General features: G+C 38.0%; 1 protein-coding gene across 1 annotated transcript; it reads left to right on the top strand.

The window, feature by feature from the left end:
• Window positions 1-321: 321 nt before the first annotated feature.
• On the top strand, window positions 322-14,704 carry MEMO1 (mediator of cell motility 1). Its single transcript, XM_010185583.1, has 6 exons — window positions 322-388; window positions 3,283-3,395; window positions 4,756-4,867; window positions 7,020-7,096; window positions 12,587-12,691; window positions 14,007-14,704. Exons 1-6 carry the CDS (start codon window positions 322-324, stop codon window positions 14,136-14,138), a joined length of 606 nt encoding a protein of 201 aa, XP_010183885.1. The 3' UTR covers window positions 14,139-14,704.
• Window positions 14,705-17,620: the final 2,916 nt, after the last annotated feature.

Genomic DNA, 17,620 nt, shown 5'->3' with positions numbered 1-17,620 from the left:
GATAATACGCAGTTCTCTAGTCTGCCTGCTAGCATCTTCTACACATAATGAAAGATCCTTTGGTCTGGAGGCTTACTTACTACCTGTCAAGTAAATGGTTACTGATAATTCTTTAACATATTCATCTCTTGTACATTCAGCACTGCAGTAGTGTTCTCCAGCACTATTCAATCAAAGGTTGATTTTTTTGGAATACTTCATTTCTAGCTCATTGCGGACAACTAATATGTAAGACATTAACATTTAATAGAAATATCAACATATTTAAGATGCTAAACAATATTTAACATGTTAACAGTTTGTACACCTTGATTTGCAGCCATGCCGGATATACCTATTGTGGATCTTGTGCAGCCCATGCTTACAAACAAGTGGATCCTAATGTTACGTAAGTATAAAAAGTTTTTCTTTACAAAGCATAAGACAATGCCATTGCAATTCTCTGAGAAGTGGAGTGTTCTTTTTACATTCTTACACCCTGAAGTACTCAGATTTTAATTTTGTACTCTTTCTAGGCTTCTGTGCCTCCCTTCTCTCAACACGATAAATGTTCAAATTGTTTGGATGTTACAAAAGAAAAAAAATGAAGGTAGTATCATTGAAACTGAAATTGTAAAGCAGTATTTTTATAAATTACCGAGAATTATTGGTAACTAACTTTTTAGAAGGGAGGAGTTAACGGTGTTCTTTTTGCAGGTAATAATACTTAATTTACAATTTACTTTATTGCTGGACATTTGACTGCTTGGTTTTTTGTTGTTGTTTGGTTTTTTTTACTGGACACAGGGTGTCTTTGTTTTGGTTTGGTTTTTTTTTTGGTTGAATGGTTTTGTTTGTTTAAGTATATTGAAATATTTTGTCATGATTCTGCATTGGTTTTTCAGTGCAGGATTTTGGTCTGAATGCTACCAGGATTCTCTTCTGCTGTGGAGAAAGTGACCAGTGTGTGTATATAATATTTGAAGTCAGTGAAAGTTACTTGTTGCAGTGATTTTAAACGGACTTGTGTTTCTAACAGCACAACAGTTTAAAAAAAGAAAAATTTTAAAAAGCCCAACACGCTACTTTAGTCTGTGCCTGCCTCTGAAAGTATGAATCCAGTTATTCTAGGTTAAAGGAATATGGTTCTTATGTGTTCTGCTGACTGCAAATGTTTTAAATTTTTGTCATTTAGAAATATCTCCAGTATTTACTCAAAGTATGTATTTTGCAGTGTTAGTATAAAAACTGGCTATGTCTATCAGTTGCTTATGAGATAATGTTGTAGTGCTCTCCTAAGACAATGGTTTTGATTCTTTCTGAGCTGTTATGAACAGGGAAGATAACCAGTTTCTCTAAAATTTCTAGAACAAGTTGCATTCCCTGGGTTCAGTGACATGGGCTAGATTGAACTTTCTGCTATTTTACAACATGAAATGTTTAAAATTTGTCTTTCCACTGAAGTATTGCAGATTTGGATTTTTTTTTTTGCAGCGGTCATAAAAACAGCTTTAGTATTTTAGTATAGCTCGCTGTAGCACTCCACATGAAAGGAAACCAAAACCAAAACCAAACCAAACCACCTTTACACATCTCCCACCCTTTAGTTCAATGCCAGAAACAAGATCTTATTGACAGTTGAGCAAGGGAGGAAAGAGGCCAGCATGTCTGAGTCAAGACCTGCTGGCCAAACTGAAAGGCAAGAAGGAACTGCACAGGCAGTGCAAACAGGGACAGGGATCTTGGGAAGAGTACAGGGACACTGCCCGGCTGCATAGGGATTAGGTCAGGAAGGCCAAGGAGTGGCTGGAGATGAACTTGGCAAGGAATGCAAAGGAAAACAAGGGCTGCTACAGGTATGTCAATCAGAAAAGGAAGGTTAAAGAAAGCGTCCCGCTGACGTGATAGAGAGCAGCCCTGTGGAAAAGGATTTGAGGGTGCTGGTGGATGAAAAGCTGGATATGGGTCAACAATGCGTCCTTGCAGCCTAGACGGTCAACCACATCCTGCATCAAAAGAAGTGTGGCCAGCAGGGTGAGGGAGGCGATTATGCCTCTCTTCTCTGTTCTGCTGAGACCCCCACCTGGAGTACTGTGTCTAGTTCTGGAGCCCTCAGTACAAGGACATGGAGCTGCTGGAGCGGGTCCAGAGGGCTGGAGCACCTCTCCTATGAGGACAGGCTGAAAGAGTTGGCCTGGAGAAGAGAAGGCTCTGCTAGGACCTTATTGCGGCCTTCCGGTTCATGAAGGAGGCTTACAAGAAAGTTGAGGAGGGACTGTTTACAAGGGTGCATAGCAATAGGACAAGGGGCAATGGCTTTAAACTTGAGCAGGGTAGATTTAGACTAGATATTAGGAAGAAGCTCTTCACTATGAGGATGGTGAAGTACTGGAACAGATTGCCCAGCAAGATGTTGGAGGCCTCATCCCTGGAGATGTTTAAGGCCAGGCTTGGTGGGGCTCTGAGCAACCTGATCTAGTTAGGTGTCCCTGCTCACTGCAGAGGGGTTGGACTAGGTGACCTCTAAAGGTCCATTCTAACCCAACACATTCTATGATTTATATGATCCTGAATCAGAAAAACTGAATTTCATATAGGTTGTTTTTATTGCTGTTGTTGTTTTGTTTTTTTTTCTTTAAGTCCCGTGGCAGGAGGCCTTTAACATCTAATCAAGAGCCAGGAACTGAGGACTTGATGAAATAACATCATGATGACATCTGAGAGCTTGCAGTATCAGCTAAAGCTACAAATGTACAGTCCAGGTCCCTGTTGTTGATGCAACAGCTGGATAAAAATGGCATTTGAGAATGACTTGAAATTTGAATTTGGTGAAATCTGAAGTAAGGCTAATCAAGTAAATAAGTGAAAAGCTCTGAATATAGGTGATAAATCTGTAATCCTCATTTGAGGGCATGTACCTATAGTTGTTAAAGGTAGTGTGTAATTGAAGGTTGTGTTGGTCCAAGGAGAGAATAAAAAAATCTCTTCTAAGGGTCTGTAATGCATCATTCAGCCTTCAAATTAGTCCAGTCAGGCAGATTTCTAGCTGTTTAATGCCCTCTGATATATAACCTGCTTAAGAGGTTTAAGGCTACAGGAAGCATTATTGAATTGATTTCATGAGATACCAAGTCAGGGTAGACCATGGTTTGATCTGTGGTCTTACACACAGCTGAGTAAGACTGTATTGGTAACAACCAGAAAGTATTACTTTGTGCATTTTTATTTAACTTGTTACTCTAAACCAAATCTCTGTACAATTGCAGTTGTCTAAATTGTGGGCTTTTGTGTTAATTGTTGTAGCCGAAAAATTTTCATTCTTGGACCTTCCCATCACGTGCCCCTTTCCCGATGTGCACTTTCCAGTGTGGACATTTATAGAACACCTCTGTATGATCTCCGAATTGACCAAAAGAGTAAGTGCGTGATAAAGCTTACGTCTTGAAGATGCTGAGGCCTGAGTATTAACTGTGGGACTGCAGTGCTGAGGAGTCTCTTGCTGGGCACTTCATTGCTTTTTAGTAGCATACAAGTATAAATCTGTTTTTTGCTGTAATGAAAGCTAACTTCTGAAAGATCTTGGTGGTTGCAAGCATTGCTATATTAAAACCTTAATGACTCTCTTGCTCCTGCAAGTAAAGAATTGTCAATCTTTGCTTATCTTTTTCATTATGAGCATGTGCTTCTTGACAAGTGATCTTTAAAAGGGATCTCAAAATTAAAAAGCACTACATTTGAATAATAGCCCACTACACACCTGCTCCATTGTTCTGTGAATAGTCTATCTGCAAAACAAGTAGTACTTCAGTTGGTTTGAGTTTATTTCTGATAGAGGAATAATAGAGAATCAAAAAGCTGCTTTTATTTGGATGCATTATTGCCTGTGACTCTTTTTTGACTGGCAGAGTACCTACAGAACTTAAACAGAGTCTATGAAATACCAGTCTTTCAGACTAAGCTTAAAGTTGCGATGAAGATAAATTTGATATTTTGACTTTCATATGTTTTGAGATACATCTAAATAATACAGTATCTGTTTCAGAAGGACTGATTAGTGCAGACATATTGCTATTTCGTCATGACTCTGATCAAGCAAGCTAGTTCAGGCTTTCTACGTGGTGCCTACTGAAATTTCCTTAGGTGACAAATGTTTTGGTTTCTGTAGAACTCCTTTATGGAGTGGAGAAAGGCACAGCCCTACATCAAATTCTCTATCCAGTGGAGAGTTTTCATAATGTAGAGATGACTCTGCATACTACCAAACACACTTGAGAACAGAAAAGATAACTTGTAAATGTGGATTACGCAATTGGTTTTCACTGTCTCTAGATTTCCTGAGTCAGTTAATAATAAATTGTGTTAAACAGTTATACATCCAGCAATGGCTCAGCTGATAAGCTTTTTATTAAAAAATAAAGTATGACGTAATTTGTGAAAATAAGAATTCAGTGACTGAGCAAATGCATGCATATTTTAAAATGTGTTTTATTTGTGTTACTTAAATTTTGTATCATAACTGAAAATCTTTCTCAATATACTAACAAGATCACTGATTTAACACACTTATTTTGTAAACTGAATCAGTTATGCTTGTATCTTAATGACTTGAACATGATTTTAATCCTGAATTTATTTAAAAACAGGTGGTTTATGGTGACAGGCCTTGGAGGCAAGTAATTTGTTATAGTGGGCTTGTTCTGATAAAGATGCACTGTAGCTGGCTTTACAGTTAAAAAAGAAAAAAAGCAGTAAAAATTAATATTTAATTCATTTCAGTTTATGGAGAACTGTGGAAGACTGGAATGTTCGAGCGTATGTCCCTACAGACAGATGAAGATGAACACAGTATTGAAATGCATTTGCCTTATACTGCTAAAGCCATGGAAAGGTACTAGGGCTAAGTACTTCTTCTGCAAGAATTAACGTTATGTGCATTACATGTTAGAACCGCACGTGAAGTGCGGTAGGAAGTAATAATACACTTTATGGCATATAATAGCCCATATGTTGTATAATAATCCCCCAATAAAAATTTTGGGGAGGAGAGAGTCAGAGACTAGGATTAGCCACTGTAATAGAAACTGTGAGCAAAGCAAACACCTGAATGACAAAATCAGAATACCCCTTATAAACAAGTTTATATGTTTCTATTGACTTAATATTAGATATGCTTTCATGAATCTTTTTCAATAGCTGATTTTTTTTTTTTCATTTTTGCAAGGCATCTCTGAAAGAAGTCTGAATGCTAATAGGGGTTTTCTGTAGGATTTTAAGTTTGTTTGGAGTCTTAATACTAATTTTGAAATCAGGGTTCTGTTTACACGTGCTATTTCAGATGAGTACTTTCTCTGGAGTATCAGTATACATCTGGGTGCTGACTCGAGCATTTTCATATGCATTGAATAATTATCCAACATTTGTGCAGCATCCACACAGGGAGAATTTAATTTTCACTTTATTGCTGGTTTCATTGTGTCTTTTTTTTGTTTGCTTATCTGTTATTTCGCTTTGCAGCAAAGATAAGTACTGTTTTAGGGGAGGGGATATGTTTTCTGAAATTGAAGTAGTTTCAGGTTTTAAAAGAACTTCCTAGTATGATGTTACCAAATTCACTGTATTTTCAATTCAATAGTGTCCTTTTAAAACATGCTCCATTTCAATTAGCAAGCCCTGAAAAAAACTTCAGCTGTTACTTGAATTACACCCTCTTTTCTTTTGCTTATAAGCCATAAGGATGAGTTTACTATTATTCCTGTGCTGGTTGGAGCACTGAGTGAGTCAAAAGAGCAGGAATTTGGAAAACTCTTCAGTAAATACCTAGCTGATCCTAGTAACCTCTTTGTGGTTTCTTCTGACTTTTGCCATTGGGGTAAGTTTCACACCTCTTCATTATAACAGTATGATGAATATTGTGTAGTGATTTTCAAATACTGTATTTTACTAAACATTGAACAATTAAACTTCTTGTAAATGTATCTTTGAAACTTTTTAAATGTGAAGCTAAAAAAGGATTTTTTTCCTTGTTTTTAAATCTGGAACAATAGATAAAAAATATTAATGTGGTAATGTGTTTTCAGTGTAGCGGAGGAAATATATGGTGAAGGCGTATGGGTTTACATGCATCTCTACCCTTGCAATGAAATAAGCGTCTTAAGTTTCTTGCTCTTTTTATTTTTCTTTTAAGTACCTCAAAGCAACTTGCAAAAGTAATTAGCTAAAAATTCACTGGACATGGCCACATCCCTCTGATGGAAATAAGTTTTGTACGTTTTACTGCTGGGTAGGATAGCAGATGGAGGATTTATGCCAATTCACCAGAGCTATCCCAGTTCATCTTGGTGGCAGAGCTATAACGACTCCAGAAGCCTTGACTTCTGTCCTGCTTTAACACTTGATTTGAAGTATAATAATAGCCAGAAAAGGGACTGCTTCAGAAAGATATGTTTTACATTGTGCAACAGACCTTCTTCCCTTTTTTTCATTGTCATCTTTGGTCAATTTATGTAATTAAGTGCATGTTTTACTCGGCTTTGAATTGCAGATTAGGTGGAGGTGTAGAAGAATGACCTGGGTTCTGTTGTGGCTAATGAACCATCCAGAACCGTTCAAAGAATTATCATGAACTTTTTCTTTTAACCTTCATTTACTCTGGGTATTGTTGTGCAAGCAGAAGCAGCCAGGTTCCAGGGTTGACTTTGTCTAGAGGGATGGTGAAATGAAATGTTGCTTTACTTTTTAATTTATAGAATTGGATTCCAAGGCAATAATAGGCAACTGATAAGTGATACTGCAGCGTCAGTTCTACAGAGCAGGTTTTTCTTTAGGAATGTAGCTGCCCATCCTGTATTAAATTTTACTTCACTTCTGGGCTGCTACGTTGATGATTGCCCTAGAATTTCCTCAGTGGAGCTAAAAAGTATAAAATAAATGGAGATTACTACTTTACAAATATTAGAATTTCAATTATTTAGTAAGTGTTTAGGGAGTGTTTTAGCTACGGTTTTTCCCTTTTTTATTTTATACATGATTTTTGTTTCAAGGTCAGAGGTTCCGTTACAGTTACTATGATGAATCCCAAGGAGAAATTTATAGATCCATTGAGCACCTAGATAAAATGGTAAGTTTTCAGATTTGGTGGAACTAACAAACAAATTTCTCCTGTACATTACATTTCTTCGAACACTTTAGACATTTCTCTAACAAAATATTATAGATTAGCTATTTTACTGAATGTATGCTTTTCCTTTGTTTACCAGGATAAGAACTTAGCTGTTGTTTTTAGCTAGTGTCCTCCATTTTACTGACTGTGCACAATATATTGCAGGTATAATCTAGTAAGCATAATTTATAAGAACAAATGCATGCTTGCCTACCTAAAATATGCCCTACTGTAATAGAATTCCTGTCCACATACCCTCTTACGTTTTCAAGAAGCAATAAGAACTATGAGTCGAGTACTGTGGTAGTTCAGGCTTGATAGCTATGGCACCTGCGTATCAAAAGACCGTTGTGATCATGCTTATGGTTTCAGCAACATCCATTTTGAGGCGGGAGGAAAGGCTGTAGGGGGTTGTGCTGGCCACTGTTTCCTTGGGAGTAGCCTTCTCCCACCTCCTTCCTCTGGAGTAGGTGGTGGGGGAAAAGCAGTTGGCCGTACTTCGTTCTGGGTTTGGCAGATGGCTGAAAGGAGGACTAAATACATAAAGATCATGATGCCAATTATGTTGCATTTTCTTTGCAATCAGAGGAGCCAAGGATTTCATTTGAAATGAAAAATATGGTGTTGACATTCAAGGCTATACTTAAGGCACAGAATGGAAATAATTATTCTAGAAATACGTAACCTTAAAGTTTCTTTTAAAACTGTTAGGATCATTTACATAACTTCTGTACAGTCTCTTAGAAGAGGGAACTGTTGTTGCTCAGGACATTTTAATTTTTTTCTTGTAATGAAGGAATAAATCCTATCTGCTGGAGAGATCTGTGGAGTTTTTTTGCTTTGTGTATCCATATTAACCTCTTTGTTTTTCCACTATTCATTGCTGGAATGAAGACAGTAGATAATGTGCCTTCATTCTCTTTATCCCATTTTTAATAATTCTTGTTGTCAGTTGAGAGGTTTCTCTATAAAGACAAGTGTTTTTCTGCAGAGTCCCAGATTTGCAGCACTGAATGTTTTTGCAGGAGAGCAGATTAAGGTGCATTAGCAAACATTAGTTTCCCCCTGTTAATTTCTGTGGTGGAAGCTTGTAGAAAGACTGAACTTTGACATTTAATTACTTCTAGTGAATACATTGCTGCACCAACTCTTTCTTTTGGTAGTTATTCAGCCGAAAGGAAATCACATCTTTTGTAATATTGAAAATGATGTCTGCTGCTTAATAACTGTGAAAATACTTACTCCATCTCAACTGGAAAACTGAACATGCTGCATAGCAGTATACTGTGGTTATTTTTTGCCTGTTTATATCATGTCATACGTGAACACATGACTCCGTATGCAAACGCTGTACAGAGGAGGTTTTGCTTTTGGTGAATTTCAGAAATTTCCTTGTAGCAGCATTGTGAGTTCACTCGGGATGCTAGCCACAGGGCCACAAAGATCACCCTGTCGCTTCCTTCATCTTTTGGAAGGAGTTTGTTCAGTTTTGTATGCCACACTCGGCTACTTCTTGTTTTCTTAGATAAGTATTGAGGTTTTTTTTATGTAATTTGGCATGCTAAAGAAACTTGTATTATTGTGACCACTAGGCCTCTCCACAGAAAAAATAGCATTAACGTAGAGACAAAACTATACTGAAACCATCTGCTCTTACTGGCCCGATAATTTTATTGGACCTAATTAGGAAAGCAGTCGGCTGAGTGCATTGTTAGCAGGAAGATATTCCGGGTTAAGATGAAGTTACTTTTCCTTAGAAATGGCGTTGTGGGAGGACAATGGTCTCTTCCTTATTTAGACTGGACCTTAAGTACAGGTGCATGATGATTTTCCTGGCTAGTGCATAAACAACGCTAAAGGCTTTGGGCATTGAAGATTTACTAACCTGGTTACCTCTGTGAGGAATTTTATTTGCTGTGATATTAAGTTAGAGCTGTTAGACTCCAGCATAAAAAAATAGATCAGTAAATATTGCTGGGAAGGCATCAGTTTCTCCATGGTAACTCTTAATGGGACCACTCTGTTACCCTGGGGGTACCACAGTGCACCTTGTGAAGTGAAGGTGAAAAGAGTGAACAGTCCCATGGTTAACAGAGTACCTTAGGGAAGAATTCTCACATGAAGAGTTATAATTGAGCAGCTGATGTGCAATACAGTATTTCTATATCATAACCTGATACCTACCATCTTTTTTAAAGAAGAGCGGGGGAGTATTCTGTAAGACGTCATTGAAGAGTAATTATTTTTTTTTATTATAGCTAGCCAGAAAATGCAGACTGCTCACTTCAGTCTTCACTGCCAGATTGCTCATTTTTATATCTGTTTATGAAACCTTATGCCTCACTTGAGTCAATAGGAGGATTCTGTTACCCTGAATGCTGAAGGGGGAGGATAATGCAGGTGCTGAGGAGAGCTGCGCAGGAACAGCCAGGAGCTGTTGCGCAGGAGCTGTGCACAGCATGGTGGCTTTTCAGGTGGCTCTTGGGAACTGCTGAATTCTGGTGCCTTCTGCAGTGCCGCTACCATGTCCCAGCACCTTCCACAGCGCTCCAGCCTGGGAAGGCTTCTTAGCTTTGGCATAACGCAAGACCACAACTCTCTGCCTGGGGGCCCAGCTCCCTGCTCTCTCTGCTGTGCCCAGCCGGTAATTTACCCATTGGTTGGTGATCTCAGTCTGAGTGACTCTCACACACAAGGATAGTTGGACTGGCCAGTGCTAAGACCAGGTTTGTTTCTATTTCCGTAAGTGTGCTACTAGTTCTTATTTTTTTAAGTGTGAAGAAGCAGCTGAAGCAACTGACCAGCCAAAGGATTATTGGAGTATAGTATAAAATAAGCCTGTGGGTTGTTTGCTTTGAGATTTTATTTTTTTTTTTTGTAAACTAATAGATACTTGATCCTATAGGGGATGATATTTGAGAATGTAACCGCCTTCAATCTTATTAAGTGCACTGTGCTAGGATATTTTAGATGCCATTTGCAGTGTCTGGTTAACTGAGATATGCAATTTCTATGTAGTGCCGTAATAACCATGTGATGAACTGCAGAACTGCACGATGGTTTGCATTTTTATCGTGTGAGTTTTGTTGTGTATTTTAACCCTGTTCTAAACCATGCCCAGCTGAGTTATTTGGAATATTGAAAATTATTAGCTTCATACTCCTGCTTTTTAGAAAAATAAAACAACTTGACTGAAATGTCTCCTTTTTTCTTCAACACCGTTCTAGACAGAGAAATAAGTCTGGTAGTCTTTGCTCCTCTGCCACAGTGATTTTTAAAGCCAAAAGATTGAAAAGTTCAGTACAGCTGAACGCTTATAGGATGTGTGTTAATACCTGTTTCCTATGGATTTTCTCCAATCTGTGATGTATGGAGCTCTGTTACCATTTGCTGGGATGAACTGCATAGCTCTAAATGTTTTGCAGTGCTGAACTGTGCATTGAAATAAGCTTACTAGGCATTCTGATAAATCCGTGTCCATTCATTTGAGACAAATGCTTAAATGCCTCTGCCCAGTATGTTCCAGTGACTTGCAGCTATAAAATGAGTCTCTTAATTGAGCAGCCATTTAAAATTTTTCAAAAAGTCATGAAAGGGTTTACAAACGGCCAAAATGTATTCTATGAGCTGTTCAGTATCTGAACAAGTGCCTTGTGCATGTTTAGTGTCACTTGAGTATGTAGTGAAGTTTGGTTCTGCTTTCTCTCGCTGTGTATTGACATGTACGGTTTAGCAGTAAATGGATGGTTCAAAGACATGACGCTTGAACTTTAGAAATGCAATGCTATCACTGCTAGTTAGAGAATAGCTACCTTTATTTTTTTGACACTCATTTGGGTTCTGTAGATCTGGAGTGAGTAAGAGCTGTAATTACTGGCCAGGGGTCCAAACACCCTCTCCATGACCCTGGAAGAACTGAGCTCTTGCCAGCAATTGGTCAGCATAGTTTGGTTTGATTTTTTCCATAAATTTTTTCTCTTTATGAATTCATCTTTTATCTGTTTTGAATTAAAAATACACAAAGGTGGTGGTTATGGTTGCTGTTGCTAATCCTCCCTGCCTCTCCTGGGGATCTCCAGCTCCTCCACTGCAAGCTGTGATCAAGCCTGAATAATTGGTGTATCTGCCAGATCAGCCAACACCCTTGCAGAGTATTCAAGAGGTTTCACTCTTGAGGTGGAGACTTCAGACAGACTGACTGCTTCCTGCATCGTGATTTCTCCTTCTATCACCCACGCTTTCCCAGAAGCAGGGGAAGGGGTTGGGATAATTGCAGAAACTTCAGGAGAAACTCTCTCTCTTTCTGATACCAACCTCCCATTGGTCCCATGCAAAGTGTCATTTTTTCCAGTCTGAGGAAAACCTTCCTGTTTCATCAGCTACATGTAAGAAGCACAGCTATGTGTCTTACTGAATTCATGAGCGTCTGGAGCTCATTTACCTGGTGAAGGGAGTTAATAATTTTCAGAAGAAAGAAAAACACAGGAGGATGGAGTCTAATGCAGGAAAAATAGCAAAGCCATTATAAAAGCCAGACAATAATTGATACAGACTTGTTTTAAACTACTTCCATTGTATTTGATGTGCTCTATGGGATGGGGCAAGAGTAGCCTGTGTCTGAAGCTGTAGGATTCTTTTTGCTTTTAAGAACACAAATGTTTGTATATGTGGAAGGTTTTTTTTCCATGCATGTTCTGGTTTTAAAGTATGACTCAACAGTCATACTGTAACAGTCTCACTGTGGATGGAGAAAAGGATATGTATCTGACTGCTTCTTGTAAAGTGGAAGCATCATATCTTGGCTCTTATGTTTCTGTCGTGCACCAACTTCTAGTGGTTTAGAGATGTTCTGGATCTGCTTTTTACGCTCTCAGCAGATGGTCAGCCTATGCCCAGATCAGCTGCCTTGCATATCTGGTGTGTCTAGGATACATTACACTTGCTATGTGCTTGAATTGCGTGTGCATATATTGATGACTTGTCAAGGAGTTTAGGACATCAAGAACTCAGCCTTGACCAAGCTCAGACCTGAACTCTTGTTACCAAGGAGAGGAGATGGAGCCAAATCTTCTTCCTGCTTTGGCATTTTGCTAAATTTGTCTGGTTATTGCTGTATGAAATCCTGTGGAAGTAGGGCACCCTTGGAAGTGGGAATCAGCTAATCTGCAGGAGGAAGGGTTTTAACATGAGCTTCACTGGTAACTGCAAAGATAGCTTCACAGATCTGTGGATCATTGACAGCTTTGGAAGAGCTCTTACACTTGTAGTTTGGAGAGAGCTGGCAACAGGATGATGGCAAGCTAGAGCTCACATGCTGAGATTCCCTTGATACCATTGCCACAAAGTAGAGGTTTTATCCTCCTGAGGTATTCTGTGTTGTCATAAATAGGTGATGTAACACCTGCTTATAAATGTGTGAAGTAATCATTGCTATTGATTCTTTTTCAGGGTATGAGCATTATAGAGCAGCTAGATCCTGTATCTTTTAGCAATTACTTGAAGAAATACCATAATACAATATGTGGAAGACATCCTATTGGTGTATTATTAAACGTAAGTAACTTCTGATTTGTTGAGAAATGTAACTTTTTGCAAAATGCTTACATTTGTTTTAAATACAATATTGCTGTAGTATTCCTTAGTTCTAAAATGGCAAGCCTTGAATTAATTTATTTTTCCAAGTGTTCTCAGCTTGGTCTGCAATTTCCATGTCTTTCGTATAGACAAATGCAAGCTTTTACAAGGACTGAGAGTTTTCAGTTCCCTAAGGGAGATGAGGTACCATTTTCCTTCTGACTTTCAATGAAATACAATCATTCACTTTCTTTTGGCCCTGAATAAACAAATAAATCCACGTACCTGCCGAAGTACACACGTACTCTTTTGAATTAGTACTTACAAACACGTATATAGTCTTCTGAATTGCTGTTAGCTAGCTATTGTGAGTGCCTTATGATGTCTAGCAGCATTTTTGAGTTTTGCAAATATGGTAAGAGATTGCCTCTGTAAGCATTAGTGCAGTGCACCATTAACTCATAAATTAATGGCAATTAGAACTCAGATTGACCAGTACTTTCTAGTTACCCTATTCTACTTTGATGATGCAGGGCAGACATAAACCTGGCTTAACTTAGTTGTCTAAACTGGGTCACAGCTGCTTTACAGCACTGCTGGAGTGCTGCAGATTTGTCCTATTGCTTGAATGAATCTCACTGTATTTTTACTATAATTCAAATCTGAAGCAGGAAGCACGTTACCCTTTTTCAAAAGGAAAGCTTAATTCACTGGAAATGTACACAGGGAACGTATAGAGGAACCTTTTAAAGTGGAGTCTGTAAAAGTTTGTGTGAGCAACATCAATATTAGGGATGTGTGTAGCAAAATTGAGTACTACGTCAACTCTGCAAAAATATCCAGCTCAACCTCAGCTAATGATTAGTTTTGCAGTGAATCTGTTCATTCATTTTGCCAATTGTTACGCTTATTTATGAACTATCTTAGTACATGCTTTTTCCTTAAAGAAATATGATCTGAAGAGTGTTAATAACGTTAGGCTTTTTCCTGTAACATCTGTGTTTCTGTATGAATTCCCTGTGAAACAGAAGGCATTGTTTCTAAAGGAGCTACTTGGCAAGGTTGTTTAGGATTGCTTTGTAGAACCGCATGGATGTACATAGTGCAGCGAGGGGAGCGTCAGTGGATGAAATGGCACAGAAATGGGTTAGGCGAGGTCCACAAATTACTCTGAGGTGCTTATATTATGAGAGATGGTACAAGGAGCCCCAGGTGAGAGGAGAGGACTGACATCTAGAAAATGTCATAATTTCACTGACCTTTTTTTTTAAACAGCTGTTTTTTCTTTCTTCAGGCTATCAACGAGCTCCAGAAGAATGGCATGAATATGAGCTTTTCATTTTTGAATTATGCTCAGTCAAGCCAGTGTCGAAACTGGCAAGACAGCTCAGTGAGTTACGCAGCTGGAGCACTCATGGTCCACTGAACCGCTGACCGCTCAGGGATGACACCTGCACACACTTTATATGGGGTCCCAGCCTAGCCCTTACCAAGATACAGTCCCTGGTCTTTGGGTATACTGAAACCTCAAACTAATAGAACTCTCTTCTTTTCTAGTAGGTGTAGTCCTTCCTTAGTTTCAACTCATTTAAAAATGCTTTCTTGTTTAGGACAATGGAAGGAAGGCCGGTATTGAAACATTTTGTGATTATTTTTTTTTTTGTGATCTTTTTTCTTTCTTTGAAGAGTTAATGGCTATGAAGGCACGGTGGCAGACAGTCCTTATGAATACTACATGTAAAGCATTTACCATATCCTAAATTTGCACTCTTTGCAGACCTGTGCACATATACTCAGCTTTCAGAATAGTTTTGCAAGTTGTAAGCGGAAAAAGAGGCGGAAGCTTTTTAATTAAAAAAAAAGGAAAACAACGCATTTATAAATGATCCTGTATTAGAACATAATAAAGCTCCAGTATAGTCAGTTACTACCCGTGATGTACAACAGATATCTTCTATTTTAGTTGCTAATAAAGGGCTACACAAACCAAAATAGTCTGATTTAAACTTATTGCTTTGTGTTCTGTATCTGGCTGCTTGTCATTAACATCCTTTATCCTCAGTTCTTACGCTTGATAATTCAGCCATTCTGTAAAATACTTCAGAATGTATTTTATAGTCAACATTTGTTACGACTACTTCATTTACAGATTTTTTTAATTAAACCTGCACTATGAGTTCAGCTGTGCAAAAGAATTTTAAAAACCTTTTGTATATTCTAATTCTTTTTGGTTTACAATTATCTATAAAATAGTAGCTTTTAGTATGTGATACAAATTTGTATCAGAAATACACTTTTAATGATTTTTATGCTCAGTTTGATTATCAAAGTGAAATGGATGCAGTATTTTTATTTTCAATTACTTAAAATTGATAACAAACAGTAGCTTGAAAATAATAATTCTTAGGGTATCTATCAAGCATTCATAGGCTACAGAAGCCATACAGTGCTCAGCTCAAGCAATTATTCCTCAAAGATTTAATTGGGAGGGGAAGGTAAGGCTTCTCCCTTTTTTTTTTTTTTTTAATTTTTTTTTTCCTCTCATCTTTTATTCTTTGACTGTTGGTAGAATTGTTCATGTTCTTTAAACATTATTGCATCTTAGGAGTTCTTGAACTTTCTTCCAGCCAAAATAATGGTGTAATTATTTGAGTCATTATCATTCCTGAAGACTTCTTTTTGTTCTAATAAGAAATGCAAAGTAGGATGGCAGTACTGGCTCATTATCTAAATGGAGATTTCATTCCCTGATACTTCCCCTGCTGTCAGACAACCTCCTGGTACATTCAGCTTTTCAGGATGGCAGAGGGGAATTTCAGAATTCAATTTAGATTATCTTTTGAAGTTGCATACAAAGTCATTAACTGAAAACATACCAGACACCTTGATTTTTCTGTTCAAGTACCATTTTGCAAGCAGGCACTGCTTGCACCACTTGTATTTTCCTTATCGCAGTTGGCCACCATTTTAATAACCGCAGGTGAATGCTCCATTTACAAAATGAACTACTTTGCAGATGCTCAGAATCCATCCCAAATGCCAAATTCCTTTGCACGTTCGTTCTTTTAGTTGCCTTATCGCTCTGCCTTGTTCTTGAAAAGTCTCAGCAGCAGACAGGGAAAACAACTTACTTTTGACAGACCAGCAGGTAGGCTGCGCAGGTGAAACTGAACTGGTAGCCAGTCTTTATAAATACTTGTCTGACTGTGCCTTATTAAAAAAAGCAGTTTGATAATGATTAATTTTCTTTTATTTTAATCTTTGGTGAATACAAGCTTAATTAGGACTCAGGTTTCTTTCAGTCTTATGCCAAATGCTTAACGTCATTATTGAAACACATAGTTAATTGGAACAGTTAAGTATATACTTTCTTCCTAAGGTAAACGTAGTAATTAGCTTCTGAATACAAATGCCTACATTGCATCTTAGTTCTGTACAATTCAATAAAAACAAAACATAACTGGAAGAGCTTCAAGGAAATTGGTCAGCCATTTTGCTCTGCACAATGTTATGAAATATCTTACAGTGAAAGCACTTCACATGTAAACTGTGTAATGTATTTCAAAATAAAGTTTCTAATTAAAATGGGAATTTCTGTGCCTACTAATAATAACTAGCAGTGACAGTTCAGAAGCCCACTGAGAGAGAAATGTAAAGTTTTGTGAAATCTGCTCTGACTTCAGAAGGATTTGTTGTAAAAACTCTGTTTGTTTGAAAGGAGAAAGTACTTGACTTCAGAGAACTCAGTTTTTCTTGCTCTTTTGGTGGGGTTGGAGGGAATTCACTTCAGTGCTGTTTCCTGGTGTGTCAGTTTAAAATGTGTCAGAATCTCCTGAACAGATCTTCACTCAAGACTATAGTTTCATTATTTTAGTTTTGCCACACATTTTAGTATCGGTTAAATACACATTTGAATATAGTGTTTTGGGACAAAGTGTCTGGTTTAGACAGTATTGAATATTCAGTCCTGTTCATTTTTGTGCAGGTTTCTTTTGTGTAGGATGACAGCTTTGACCACGCTTCTGCTGCAATAAATCCAGTCAGGGATGTGATTCTTATTTTAAAATTTTGGCATTTTAGATAAATGTGTGAAAATGTTGATTTGAATACTTCTTTCTTTTTCTGGTTCTGTGTTCACAAAAGAGCTTTATGGATTTTTTTTTTTTTTAAATACTGTCGTTAAAAAGTACTTTTAAAGTACTGCCTACTGAATTCTTAATTCTTCAGTTTAACATTTGTGACATTGAAGTGGAGCAATAGGTCTTCCACTGCTTTGGATTTAGATAGGCAGAAGGAGAAAGCACAGGCATAAGAAGCGTCCTGCTGCAGGGCGGTGAGTGGTTCTGTGGGCACGGCGGCCACCTTTCACTTCTCGCTGAGCCTAAGAATGTGTGTCCCTCTTGGCATGGTGTGAGTTTGGTGCAGCCTTCATCAGTTCAGAATGACTGTTTGGCTTTATTCATTTCTTTCTTTATGCTAAAAATCAGGACTTGAGTCACTTTGATCCAATGTTACTTGAACTGAACTGAGACCAGTGCAGTCTCTTTTCTTGGAGCCTTTGGAAATGCTGAGTTTGCATTTTTAGACCCAGCTCTTGCTGTTTCCCATTCAGGGGCTCATTGCTGCATCTCAGGGGTTCTGGATATTGCTGCAGGCTTTACTTGGGAATTCAGAATTGACATTTCCAGCACTGAAATGGGGGGGTTTCCATTTGACACTTGCACACAGAGTCTCCTGGTACTTTGGTATGTCATTTCTATGGTTCGTGAAAGGTTTTTCCATTTCATGTTTGTCTTTTTCCCTTATTCCCTCAGGAAGAATGCTCTCCTCTGCATCACAGGGAGCTTTGCTTTCAAATTACATCAGTCACCATGATTTGCAGTTGTTATTTCCTCGGGCTGAGTTCAG

Source organism: Mesitornis unicolor, unplaced genomic scaffold (assembly GCF_000695765.1).
Source record: "Mesitornis unicolor isolate BGI_N332 unplaced genomic scaffold, ASM69576v1 scaffold20815, whole genome shotgun sequence".
NCBI classification, from domain to species: Eukaryota; Metazoa; Chordata; class Aves; order Mesitornithiformes; family Mesitornithidae; genus Mesitornis; species Mesitornis unicolor.
Note: the sequence above shows the minus strand (reverse complement) of the source record. Positions and strands in the feature narration are given on the sequence as shown.

Bases quoted from the DNA above. Each gene is read 5' to 3' on its own strand.
- MEMO1 (XM_010185583.1), top strand. From the start codon at position 322: ATGCCGGATATACCTATTGTGGATCTTGTGCAGCCCATGCTTACAAAC. The intron at 3,396-4,755 runs GTAAGTGCGTGA...AATTCATTTCAG, and splicing joins TCTCCGAATTGACCAAAAGA to TTTATGGAGAACTGTGGAAG. The intron at 4,868-7,019 runs GTACTAGGGCTA...TTTTGTTTCAAG, and splicing joins ACTGCTAAAGCCATGGAAAG to GTCAGAGGTTCCGTTACAGT.